Source organism: Apteryx mantelli, chromosome 17 (assembly GCF_036417845.1).
Source record: "Apteryx mantelli isolate bAptMan1 chromosome 17, bAptMan1.hap1, whole genome shotgun sequence".
Taxonomy (NCBI): Eukaryota; Metazoa; Chordata; class Aves; order Apterygiformes; family Apterygidae; genus Apteryx; species Apteryx mantelli.
Window position 1 is genome coordinate 10,857,862 of NC_089994.1, and position 13,159 is coordinate 10,871,020.

Below are 13,159 nucleotides of genomic sequence, written 5' to 3' on the forward strand. Positions count from 1 at the left end.
GGGTGCGGGGAGCCCGTGCCGTGGGGCCCTCCCGGCTTTTCCTCGTCGCTCCGGCGTCACCCCGATCAACACCCTGAACGGGAGCGGCGTGAACACCCTCGCGCCCAGCCTCCCCCAGCAACCGGCCGGAGCAGGGGCCAGTTTCAGCGGGGCCCAACAGCATCAGCCCTTCGGCTCGGGCCTCACCCGCCCTTCGTACCCCATTGCCCCAGGTTGAAGCCTGCAGGCGGCTGCAGCCAGGCCCGAGGCCTCCCTGCGCGACCAGGAGGGGCTGAGGAGGGGCAGGCGAGGCCACAGGGCCCGCACGGTGCTTGTACAGCGCCTGACAAGCCCCCGCCGGGGGAGGCGCTTCGCGGAGGAAGTGTGTCCCTCGCGGCGCTCCGTCGGGGGCGGGGCGGGCGCGCTGCCGCTGCCGCTGCCGCGCGCGCGCGGCGTCGGGGCTGAGGGGGCTGGCGGCCGCCCTGGCGCCATGTCGTTCCGCCGCGCCCTGGCGCTGGCCGCCTGCGGGCTGGCCGGCGGCTCCGTGCTCTTCTCCGCCGTGGCCGTGGGCAAGCAGCCGGCCCGCGGCGGCGGCGACGCCGAGCCGCGGCCGGGGAGCGCCGCCGCGGCCGCCGCCACCGGCGTGCCCGCCGCCGCCGCGGCGCCGCCGGGCTTGCTGCTGCTGCCGCCGCCCGCCACCGCCTCCTGCCCGCCGGCCCCCGGCTGGATCGAGAGGCCCGCGGGCACCGGCGGCTTCTGGGACAGCAACTGGGACAGGTGGGCGCCGCGGGCCGGGGCCTGCTCGCTTCGGCAGCCGGCGTGGTGCCTCCTGGCTCCGCTCGCGCGGATACGAGCGATTTGTCAGTGCCTGCTGCTGTCCTCGGGAGCCTGAGCTTAAACACTGCGTAAATATATGTGTTGAACTTAAACGCTGGCTAAAAAACATAGTTAAATGTTGCGAAGTTGGCAGTTGCGCGGTCATTTCCGGAGGGGAAGCTGGTGCTTGAGGGACTCGGGTCGCCAAGTGCTTTGCCAAGTAGAGGAGTTCGGGAGCCCTCTCGTCTGGCAGGGGATCCCTCGCTTGCGCCTGAGACTTGCAGGTGAGGCTCTTACGGAGAGCGCAGCAGCGGGGTCTGGGATCAAGCGAGGAGTCCCCAGGGCTCCCCTCCAGCTGAATGTTTAGGTGGTGAGCTGCTGAAAACCAGAATACGGTTGAGATTGCTGAGTGTAACCCCGGTTAGGAAGGGTTTCATCTTGGGCAACATAGTACTCGAAGGAAGGTCTTCCCCGTGTTTTAGTTGGGACGGTTCGGAGACTTTTCTCTCTGTAAAAATGTGCAGATTGCTTTATTGTAATTCTTTTCTCTCGTGAGATTGCAAAGCTTTAGTGCTTGCATTTATCAAAACCTAAATGCGTAGAAGACTTATCTACTTTTTTAACCCAGTGTTAACCTTATTTCTGTATTGCTTTATTTCTACGCAAAGGTGTTCCTTTTTAATAGCAACATTCTTGCAGACAAAAAGTGTTATTACATACTAGGTGTATAGTAGGCCTGCTAGTTATGTTGACCCTGGAACTGCAAGTTAGTACGAGTAATGCTGCTTTGGACTCTAAGTTGTTTTCTTCATAGTGTTGTCTACATTAAGCCAAGGGTTAACTCTTTTTTTTCTGATTCTGCAGTTAGGATGTGCAAATGTCTGTACTGAGCTTTGGCTCATTCAGCTTCTCTCTGGTAGAATTATCTCCCTAGGGAGACTTCTGTCAGGCTCCTGTTTAATCATAGTAAATCCAAACTTAAGCACTAACAGATTTTTTTATTGTATAATGCATCCTGATTTGATTTGTGAGATGCAGCAGAATCAAATGCATGTTTACGTAGGGCTCTGTATTCCCTAATTATAAAAATCATAGTGACTTTCATTAAATACAGTTATTTCTAGTTAAATGGGTACTAAAACTACTTATTTAATTGTAGAGCCTGGTCCTGCTGAATAATTGGCTTGCTGTAAGGGAGAGTGACCTTTCAGACTTGGGTAACCTTTTTTTGGTATCTCAATACTCCTGATACAGGGAGTAGAGATTGGGCTGTAGCTGATGTAGCTGTCAGAATTGCCTAAACAAATACCAGCTAGATGACATTTAATAGAGCAGTTAATGATAGAGTACTACATCACTGTTTATCATAGTGTATACATAATGGCTGTATATTATGTAAATATATTAGTGCAGATCAATTTTAGTTTTCTACTGTACCAGTTGGTGTGGTATGGCTATTGCTCTATCTGCTTGAAATCTTAGCTCCACTTTTGGGGCAAGGTTTGCAGCAACATAAATAGGTAAAGTTGTTAAATACCTAGGCTTATAAATATATGAAGCATCTGACCGCTTCTCTTTTGAAAAAAAAGAACATTAGCAAAGTCAATGCATGAGCAAATAATTGGCTATTATAATATTCTTTTAACAGTTCAGAAATTTTGAAGTTTTAAGCAGCAGAATGCAAGTGACTGTTTTCAAACTTTCTGTTAACCTGACATGATACTATATCAAGGATGTTGCATTGGTCTGTGCCACTTGCACAAGAATCATACAGTTCAGTTTTTAAAGAAGACTAGATACGGTTTCATTTCATATAAGACACTTTATCTGAAAGCTATTCTAATTAGTTTTCTATTAACTAGAGAGCTTGGTGTGCAGGAGAAAAGCCTTAAATTATTGCCTAAGTTTCTGTGCTTTGGATGATTTCCTTAATTTTTTTGGGTGGTCCTTCAAAATAGTTTTATGAGGTCTAGAAATATCTGTATTTCTAAATGCAAACAATTTCTTATCCTGGGTTTCTGCCATAGGATGAATTAATCTCTGCTTTACTTTAGAAATCTGCTTGAATTTTCGAGACATTCTTTCTGTTTTCCTAAGGTATCTTCCTAGCAGTATAGTTTCTAATGAATAAAAAAAAAAAATCTGTGAAATTTCAGTGGAACTTCTAATTATGGGACTATTGCTTCATTTTTAATGCTGTCTGCTAAGAACTTTCTTAACAGTTTAATGAATATATTGAGCCTCATGGTCAAATAGAAATCATGTATTTCCTAAAGCAAAATATGATGCAGGGCTTTTTAAGGTTACCTTTGACTGTGGAAATAAATCTGTGAAGCAGCAACTTCTCTGACTAAATTGCTTTGCCCCAAACTGAATAAAAATAATATTCTTGATTTAAAAAAATCTAAGCAAATGAAGAAACATATTTAATTATAAGAATGGAAGAAGTGAGATCTTCAGGGGATTGAATAAACTAACTGTTCTTTAGGTTTGAGATCAAGGGAAAGGATTTACTTTCCGAGATGGAGAGACATAGTAAAAGGATTTGTGTTAATAGGGAGGAGGAGGATCAGTAGAGAGAAGGGACCAGAAAGACTAATCTGTGGGAGACTTGGACAGGGTTGATGAGGATAGTGCAGTGGTGGTGTCAGCAGTAGGAAAGCTGTAGCGCTAATCTGTGATGCTGGAGGAGGGAAGGGAAGATCCTTTGTGCCCGGTGTCCTCTTGTGGAACAGGATCAACTGTCTGGGTGATGTGCGAGAGGAAGGTTATGGTTTGCAGAGAGGGGGATTAGTGTGCAGTATGACAAAGTGGAAGAAAGATTAAAGTGGCTTCAGGCGAGAGAGTGATGAAAAAATTGAAAGGGTAAATAAACACTCCAAGTTTAAAAATAAAAATAATATTGGTGGGACCTGGTATGACCTCAGTCAGGTATCAATAAAGTAAGAGGGTTGACTGATTGGATAGATATAATCAGAAGTTTGTCGCTTCTCCTCTTGGATACTTTCTCCCTTAAAGAAAAGGTATTAGTGTAGCTGTTGTGAATTTCAGTGAAAATCTTAACTATTGAATTGACAGGAGTCCAGATACAAAGTCCTAATAAAGTGTTTATCAGCTTCTTGTCCAGACCGACTGTAGCATTTGTACGTTTCAGTGTGCACCCTCGCTTGCACTAGAATTTGACTCTTCACTGTGTTTGGTGTTGCAGGAATTAGTTGAGAGGTGGCTGTGGCTAAACAGCAAATTTATTGATGTCAGTGGCATTAATGTCTCTCTTTTTTTTTTTTCCTCTCTTAAACACAGGCTTTTATTTATAGCTGTTGCACAATGTTTTGAATCAGTTTTGCTACATAAATGGCTAAATAGTCAATTTTAGTACTTCAGTTAAATCTAGAACTAAGGCAAGATTATCCATGTGTAAAAATTCCTCTGCGGTTTAGTCTCACCTGTGTAAAAATGACTCTTTAAATCTATTTGTTTAGACGTGAACCACTGGCTCTTATCAACCTCAAAAAGAAAAATGAAGAAACGGGGGAAGAAGAACTTGCCTCACGTTTAGATCACTGCAAAGCAAAAGCCACCAGGCACATATTCCTTATCCGCCATTCGCAGTATAATTTGGACGGCCGGGCTGATAAAGATAGAACTCTGACCCCACTTGGTATGTATTACTGGAAACATTGTACCTTCTTTTTTGAGAAAAAAGCTTCTTATTCGCCTCTGTCTTGATCAGTACAGGTCAGTAACTCAGCTCTGCTTTAGGTCTCACTGCCAAACCTTAATCCACTTCCTGGATCCTTTTTAATAGAAAGATATTAAAAGTTAGTTTGTTTTTTCCTTTTCTGATCTTCTAAATCCAAACATTATGAAGCATGTTTTACAGAGTTCTAAATACATGCCACAGTTGTAGAGAAACTTCATAACGGAAAATTCAAACTATTTTAAGGGGTTTGAGCTAAGTTTACATGCCAGCTGGCATAATTCTCCAGTGCTAAGGCTTTTGTCTGAAACTTAGCTCTGTGACTAGCTTGGAAATAAATTACCTGTAGAAGATGGAGTCTGTTTGTGTTAGTTAATTGGCTGAGTTATGAAAAGATATTTTTTTACCAGACTGTCTCCTCTGTTGGAGTGTTTGTTAATGAGATATATTTCACTTTTGTTGCTAAGCAGTGTTTCTGGGAACACTGCTGATCAGTTACATGAAATGAGAATAACAGCCATCTGTGTTAATCTAACTCATTGATCCGGTGACTAGTTATCGAATGCTAATTAGTATTGATTTAATATTCTTGTAATAGCTTAGTAATAGCAGCAGATGTGTTCTTGATTATAAATATATCAAAACTGTTTTGGTGGGGGGAAGAAATATTGTTGGGTAGTGCTGCTTGAGGTGTTGGAAGTCTCATGCCAAATGGTTAGGATAAACACCTTATTTTATTCAAGTCTTAATTGCCAGTGTGCACACAGGAGTGAAACGGTAATTTCACAACTGAGATGCTGGTTACAAAGTATAATCTTACCCCTGTCTCACCCTGTGCCTTTGCTGAGTTGCTTAAACTGCCAGGGTTTTTTTTGCCTACCTACCTAAAAGATGGAATAAAGCCTTCCGTAGTATATCCAAGTGCTATGGTTCTTAACTGTTCCTAGATGATGTTGCCTATAAGAAAAATACGCTATCCTGTCTGAGTGGATCTGCTTGACAGTTTCCTCTTTTATGCTCCCAAAACATAGAGATGGGAGATGACTTGAGTCAGCAGTGTTTTTTTGTTGGGGGTGGCTTCCTTGAGGTGGGGATAACAGGGACATGGAATACTCTGGTGAACATTTCTAAAAATAACATTTATTTTTAAGTAAAAAGAAAAATTCCTGCCAGTGGAAATGTGAGCTGAAATTGGCTAACTGGTAAATTTGATCTGAACAGGTAGTGGCACTAATAAAAGCATTCTTCCAATTACTTTTTGAGAAGAAAAAAACTGGCTTGATGATGAACTACTATCTCTACTGTACAACTTCTTAGGTAGTTTGTGTGAGGTTCTTGCTTGAGTATCAGCAACTTAAATACTGAATATCATTTTTAAGGTCGAGAACAAGCTGAACTGACTGGGCACAGACTGGCAAGCTTGGGGTTGAAATTTGATCAGATTATCCACTCCTCCATGACTAGAGCAACTGAAACAACTGAAATTATCAGCAAGTATCTCCCCGGTAAGTGACTTCTGTTAATGTATCAGTGTCTTCTGATTCCGAAAACTGCTTCCAGTAGAATTCTAAGCTTGTCCTTGAGTTAAGGTGTAATTGAGCTGTTACTAGCCAATTTCTAGACCTGTGTGAGTATGTCTATATTTTAAATTAAAGAAACTAACAACCCTAATTCTGCTTGTTTCCAGTTCATCTTTAAAAATACAAGAGGGAGCTGGCCCCTCTGAGTGAGTAGGCTGGTACCAGTATGTACTGCTGTGTAGGAGAACTCTGCTGATTGCTCTTCCTTCTCTTACGCTTTTGTGAGCAAAGACTGTCACAGGTCATCAGGATTACTTCAGTCTTTACCTGGCCTCAGGGGTCAATAGTGCAGGAGAGAAGAGAATCATAAACTCCAGGTGTTGTAGCGATGCTTGCTGGGTTAGTTAACAGGCCCTTCTTGTGCACTGTGCTGTCCTGTGGGCAGAGGAAGATGTGGCACACTCGTAAAGGTAAAGGATATGGATTTCTGTAATGCGTGTGGGTGGCTGCCTTGTTTTTTGTTCCCTTTTTCTTTCCCCCCCTCCAGTAACTGCCATTTAAGCAAAACCGTGGCTGTCTAAGTTGTGGTATGAGTAGCTGATCTAAACTCCACATTAGACTTCTGCACATCTAGGTCACACTGAAATGCAAAAACTACTGATTGCAGTGAAATCTGATGTGAACAATACAAAAATCTGTATGAGAATGTGCACACATACTGAAATGTGAACTAAAGATTTCTCACTATAGCTAGTTCTCTCTGGAGCGTCGGAGTAGGTCTTTTGGGTTTGGGGATTTTTTGTTTGTTTTTTAGCAGATATTCAGGTATGACTAGCTGAAAGTCCGTTTCTATTAACCATTCTGTGTTTGTTCTCTTGAATGTACTGCTTCCAAAAAAGATTTCCCTCCTCAGAGTAAAAGAGATTAAAACATTAAAAGTGTAGCACTGGCATTTCTTATTGACATGTTGTTTTAGATTTACAACTTAAGGTAGCACTGAGAAGTCTCAACTTACTGTGCCAAATTGATTTGGCTGTTCTGTTGGAATAAACTTCACCTTGCTGATGACAAAACAGTTGTGCTGGAGAGGTTCATGGTCCTTGATAGACGTTATGTAGGCTAGAGTGGACTTTAGGGTCAAGGTGAAGGCTTCTTTGTATATAGAATTTGAAAAATGTATAGGCTGAAGTTTTGTGGGCCTGTTTGCAGTGTAGTGTGAAGTAACAACTAATTTCTGAATGGGTATATAATTTTTCAGGAGTCAAAAAAATTAGCACTGATCTGCTGAGAGAGGGAGCACCTATAGAACCAGATCCGCCAGTCTCTCACTGGAAACCAGAAGCTGTGGTAACTTTTTATTTATTTATTTTTAACATTCTGACTTGTGGCGTCTGTACTGATGCTTTTCATCATAGACCTTAGATAACTGCATATTTTCCCCTCCCCAGTAAGTGTATGGAACAGTTAAAATAACTTTTATTTCCTAAGTGTTAGGTCAGCCTCAAGCGTGTATCTCTAAAGAACTCTTTAGAAGATGCATCCCATCTGCAAATGCAGATAATGGCACATGCTGCTCTGAGCCATGTTTAATTATGAACTCTGTGCCATTAGCAGTATTACGAAGATGGAGCTCGCATTGAGGCTGCTTTTCGAAACTTCATTCATAGAGCTGATGCAAAGCAGGAGGAAGACAGCTATGAGATCTTTGTCTGCCATGCCAACGTGATCCGTTATATTGTCTGCAGGTACCTGTTGGATTCAATGTTCACCTGTGTTCTTTAAAAGGTTATAGTTTTGCTGAAATAGTGTTGGTGTATTGCATTGCTAAACTAGAAAATCTGTTGATCTGGCAGGCTTTGATGTGGTTGGTGATGAGTACCTGCGTTATGAGCAGCTGCTCCTGCAACCCGATTACAGGATTAATTTGCAGATATGAGAAATATTTGAAAGCTAGAAAATTTCCACTCTAATTCTAAAGTGAAAATGGCTGAGGCTAGAATAAATCATTGAGGCTTGAAACCTTTTTTGTAGGTCTTTAATGCCTGTTATGCATCTGCCTCCCAAAAAACTGCAGACAGTGCCTGTGTGGGCTGTCAGATAAGACAACAAATAGAGCATCTGGCTGGATGTCTCTTTTGAAGTGACATGAATTTGATCTCACATACTGAAAGATTCATTTAGTTTTGGGAAATCTTTACTAATGGAAGATACTGGTATCATCTTGAAGTTGTGTTAGTGTGTTCTTGCAAGGACATCTAATACTGAATTGGGGGAAGTGGATCTTTCAGCTAACATCAAGGCAGCTCATGAAGGAGAAAACAGTTCTGGGTCTTTGCCCATCTCTGTATCTAGTCACTTGAGGCTGTTCTATTCCTCTCCCCCATCAACAAAGCACTATCTGTAAGATAATTTGTCTTGAGCAGGACACTTGTGATTAAATTTTAATCTGGTCAATAGCTACAACAGTTAGCTTTATTTGGCTGAACTATTTAAATGCTATCTTGTCTGCTCTGTGGACTGTTTTAAAGCTCTTCAATATTTCTGTACTTACAATTATTGATCAAGTAAACAGAATATTTTTTCCTGTTGCAAAAGATTGCCTTGCAACTTCCTAGCCTTTCGCTGTAATACTTCTTCTCTTTGCCCTTTCTTCCATCCTTTTACAACTTCTCTTCAATATCTTACCTTCCACTCAGGCTATATGGTAACAAAATTGAACACAATCCGATAGAGTGTTCCCTTTGAATCTAGGTGGACTATAAGTGTTATTTATTTTATCCTTTTAAATACTATTCTATAGCCAAAGCTAAGTTATTCCTCAATATCAGAAGATGTTTGAGAGGACTTCATATTTTCTCTGGCTGTTTACTACAATTAGTTGAACTCCTGAGGCTATTCAGTTAGGAATTTTAGGATAAAATAGCTGGAGACTAGAAAGACCTGTGATACTGAATTTTTACCAAAAAAGTGGTTGTCTTCTGGGAACAAGGTAACTGAAGGAAAGTAGTTCTGGTGAATTTCTGCCATAGGCATATGCTGGTTACTAGAATACCTAATATGTCATTACACCTTCACTGCTGTGCTTACCTATGGTAATTTTAGCCTTATCAACACCGGTAGACATGTGCATACTACTTATGCCTTTGGTCTGTGGGGGAGACTTATGTAGACAAGTGAGCTGTCTTTGCCTCTAACTGTCCTAAACAGTGTAGGGTTCTGTGGTACTGCAGTTGGTTCAATGACCAACTGAACCTATGGCATCTGTCCTCTTGTTTGTTATTAGGTTGCTCAGAGTACTCCCAGCAACCTGAGTATCTTATGGCTTCGACCTTCTGTCCATTTGAATTAATCCTGTCTCTGTTAATCATACCCGTCTGCTGGACTCCACTTATGAAAGTGCTCTGTTGGCACTGGCCCAGTTGTCAAAGCTGCATTTTCATATCAGTTGCACACCAGAATCTTTTTTTCAACGATGCCTGTGTAGGAGCATTTGCCTGCAAACTGCAGAATACGCAACCATTTTTTCCCTTATCTGGCACAGCAGATGATGCTGTCAGCTGCGTGCTAATAACATAACTGTTTATGGATGAACAATATTACTTGTCTTTTTTTTTTTTTTTTTTTTTGTAGAGCGTTGCAGTTCCCCCCAGAAGGCTGGCTGCGAATGTCTCTGAACAATGGTAGTATAACCCATTTGGTGATACGGCCTAATGGAAGAGTGGCACTTCGAACACTGGGTGACACAGGATTCATGCCTCCGGATAAAATCACACGCACCTGAATGAGTGAAACTGATGGCCGTCTGGGAGCTGCCTCTCGTCTCTTTGCACTAGTACATTCGGCTACAGTACCACTAGATTATCGCTATGATGTTGGGATGTGATGCTGTTTTAAAATGTCCTTTAGCCCCTTGCCTCTTTCATACATATTCATATCTGCCTTGCAGTCCAGAAAAGAAGAAATTCTGTGTAAGCCTGAAGCTGTCCGGTCCTCAAGAATTCCCAAAAACTCTTAAGTTGAGCTGTGGAATACAAAAAAATTGAATGTCTATGTGCTCAGCAGCTATGAGAAGAGCACTACTCACTTTTTCCCCCCCCCCCTCTTTTCTGTGAATTTCTATAACCGAAGCTTGCTCCTGTGGATTTTTTTTCTTGTACAGGAAAGCAATTGGTATGGGAACTGGAAAGGCCAGCCCATACCACACTGCAGCTAGAACTGAAGATGAGCCAGCTTATTTCAGCTCTTGCAGAAGAAGTAACTGAGGGAATTCTGCTCTTTAAAGGACAAAGGGTTAAGGTTTTGTTTTTTCTAAGCTATTGAGGATGTATATCTCTATGTTGCGTCCTTGTTCCCCTCTGCCATCCCTTCCTCACCCCCAGAGTTCATGTAAACTGTGCCTGGAGATGGTAGACATAAAGAGAAGAAGGTTAAAAAAACATTTGCCTCAAAGCTGTGGTACTAGAATTACCTGCTGCTTATATTATGTGTTCCTCCATCCTTGGAAAGACCTTTAAGCTATTCTGAGCAATGTTCTTCAGTTTCATAAAGCCTTTAACTAAAACTTGGTCTGTAGGAGGATGTAGGGATGAGTTCTGCAGCAGTAAAGATAGAAGAAAGGGAAAAGCAGTAATCTTTCACTAGTTCTTCTGGTTATGACTCTTATGTTTACAAGGAGTAGAGATTCTTTTCTGCTTTCTCCCATTGATTCATGTTTGTTAATAGTTTGCTTTCAAAATAGATAAGTAACAGCACTGGAGCTCAAGATAAGTGATACTTAAGATCAGAGGTTCTGCAGTATTGGAACAAATTGCTGTTTAAAACTACCATTGCTTGAATGGTGAAAGAACAGTTGTGGTATGACTTCTATGCAAAGCCATCAGTATAAACATGAAGCAGAATGCCTTTAAGTTGCTCCTTCGTACAGCTTTGACACTGCAGAACTTGTTCCAGGTGCCTGAGAACTAGGGTTTATTTTTGAGGAGAGGGCTTAGAAGCCACTTCATGTTAAGGACATTTGATAGCTACCTGAACCTTTTGTAATACTTTTAGCTCAGTTAATGCCTGGAATGTTGAAAGTTTCACCGTATACGTAGGCCACTTTCACATACAGCAGAAATAAATAAGGAATTACAAGTTTGACTGATTCTCTAACAATCATCACTGAGAATCCTGAAAAAAACCCTAAACTTACTTCTGTCAGAGCTGTATGAAGCATAATCATGGCATGCAACCTAGCACCGCAAGGTTTAATGGCTTGTTTGATAGGGGACTATTATCAGGATGACTTCAAAGAAACTGGGGCAGTAGGGAACAAAATATGAAAGCTGTAGCAGTGCTAGTTGTTGGGGGGCAGGAGGAAAACATTTTGAAGTATCTATCTATCTCATCAATGCAGTGAGAATAACTTATCAGTTTTGTCTATTAACTTTTTAAAAGTTTTGAATAAAATAACTGGTCTTTCTTTATTGTCTCTTCAGTTGAATTGTAGAATGAGATTCTCTTCTAGAATGTGTCTGAAGTGACTCCTTATAGCTGAGATAAATTAATTATTTACCTGTAAATGCACTACTTCTGCAACTAGGGGTGTTTACTCTGCTTTTGAAGGCTAGAGGAAAGACAGTGGCTCAGCTTACTTCTGCAGCTGTGTTAAGGCCTGTGTTTACAAGCAGAACTGATGGCCTACTTACCACATCTGTCCAGGTACTGTATAACTGACCATATTGTGTCCCTCTTGCTTTACTAAAAACTTTTCCACTAAAACTTTTCACCATTTGAAAAACACATCTTTGCACAAGTACAGAAATCAGCGGGGGAAAAAAAAAAAAAAGGTGTAGGACATTCCAAATGAAGATAGATAGTAATTTTTACAGCATTCATAAGCCCCCTTGCTGATTTCCTGCCTCTCATAAGTAAGTTATGAGACTGTTCCCCAAGCCTTATAAAGTAGTGGCATAACAATAGTTCATCTTATATTAACACACAAAAGATGCATTTTGGCTGAAGTTGGTGTTGTGTTAGTAAGAACTGGATGGTCATTTACCATGTCACAGTGTCAACCCAAATAGTGGCCCCCCTCCCCACACAAAGTAAACAGATGATTGTGGCACTTTAACTACTCATTTATTTTTGAATAGAAAGCAAGGTAACTCTGTATTTTTAACAAGACATTTGGCTAATTAAAAAAATAAAAATAAAACTGACCTTTTGCACCATTAGAAGTGAACTTTTAGCCAATAAAACACAAACCACACAATCCCAATCTGAGTTAAAGTGTCTCCACAGGCTCCTCATGGAAGAGCTTTCTTCAGAGGCATGAGTGATCAAATAGCTACATAAATTGCTACTTTTTTTTAAATAGATGAAATAAAGGTGTCATTAGGAAAAAAAAAATCTTTTAAAATGCAGTACAACTGGACTAAAATGCAAATTATATAAGACAGTTGTTGCTTAAAAAAAAAAAAAAAGTCAACCCAACCAAAGCCAGAACAAAATTACGAAGTAGTAGGCAAGGGTCTGTCAGCGGTGGTGGAGGTGATGATGACTGTGAGAGAGAGTGTGTGTGTGTGTGTGTGTGTGTGTGTGTGTGTGTGTGTGTGCGCGCATGCACGTGCGTGCCTGCACACCAGAAATACACATTTAAATATAAAAAAGAAAGCAACTACTAATAAGGGTAAAAGGACAAAAAGTTAATAGAGCATTAGTATCAGTAATAAACTGTGTATTAAAACTCCAATGTCTTCCCTAAGACAGATGGAGGGTAGAGTACAGTGTCTGTACACACAGCAACTTGACATGGCTTTGTTTGTAAAATGGTATTAGGCAGTTATGTGCCTAGCTGCATATTTTGAACAATTTCTCCAGAATCACTTTAAAAGACTTAATTTACATTAAAGTATTAAAAAAAAAAAAAAACCCAAACCCTCAAACAACAATCTTTTGAAGTAAAAGAGTAGGAATGTGAGACCTACAGAAGCTGTTTGAGGCAGCAAAGACTGCTGCATCAAAAAACCAATTTATGAAGACGTTAATATACTCAGGAACAGAGTAGGATATGGGCTATTTTGTGCGACTTTCAGAGCTGTCTCTCAAAGCCTGATTTCCCCACCCCCACCTGCTAGCTGGCTGGAATATATCTGAATGACAG

At 41.4% G+C, this 13,159-nt stretch overlaps 1 protein-coding gene across 1 annotated transcript; it reads left to right on the top strand.

Annotated features, from left to right (window-relative positions):
• The first annotated feature begins 469 nt into the window (after nucleotides 1-469).
• On the top strand, nucleotides 470-11,480 carry PGAM5 (PGAM family member 5, mitochondrial serine/threonine protein phosphatase). Its single transcript, XM_067307409.1, has 6 exons — nucleotides 470-756; nucleotides 4,278-4,456; nucleotides 5,875-6,000; nucleotides 7,274-7,362; nucleotides 7,627-7,760; nucleotides 9,646-11,480. The coding sequence occupies exons 1-6, from the start codon at nucleotides 470-472 to the stop codon at nucleotides 9,794-9,796; spliced, it is 966 nt and encodes a 321-aa protein (XP_067163510.1). The 3' UTR covers nucleotides 9,797-11,480.
• The last annotated feature ends 1,679 nt before the right edge of the window (nucleotides 11,481-13,159 follow it).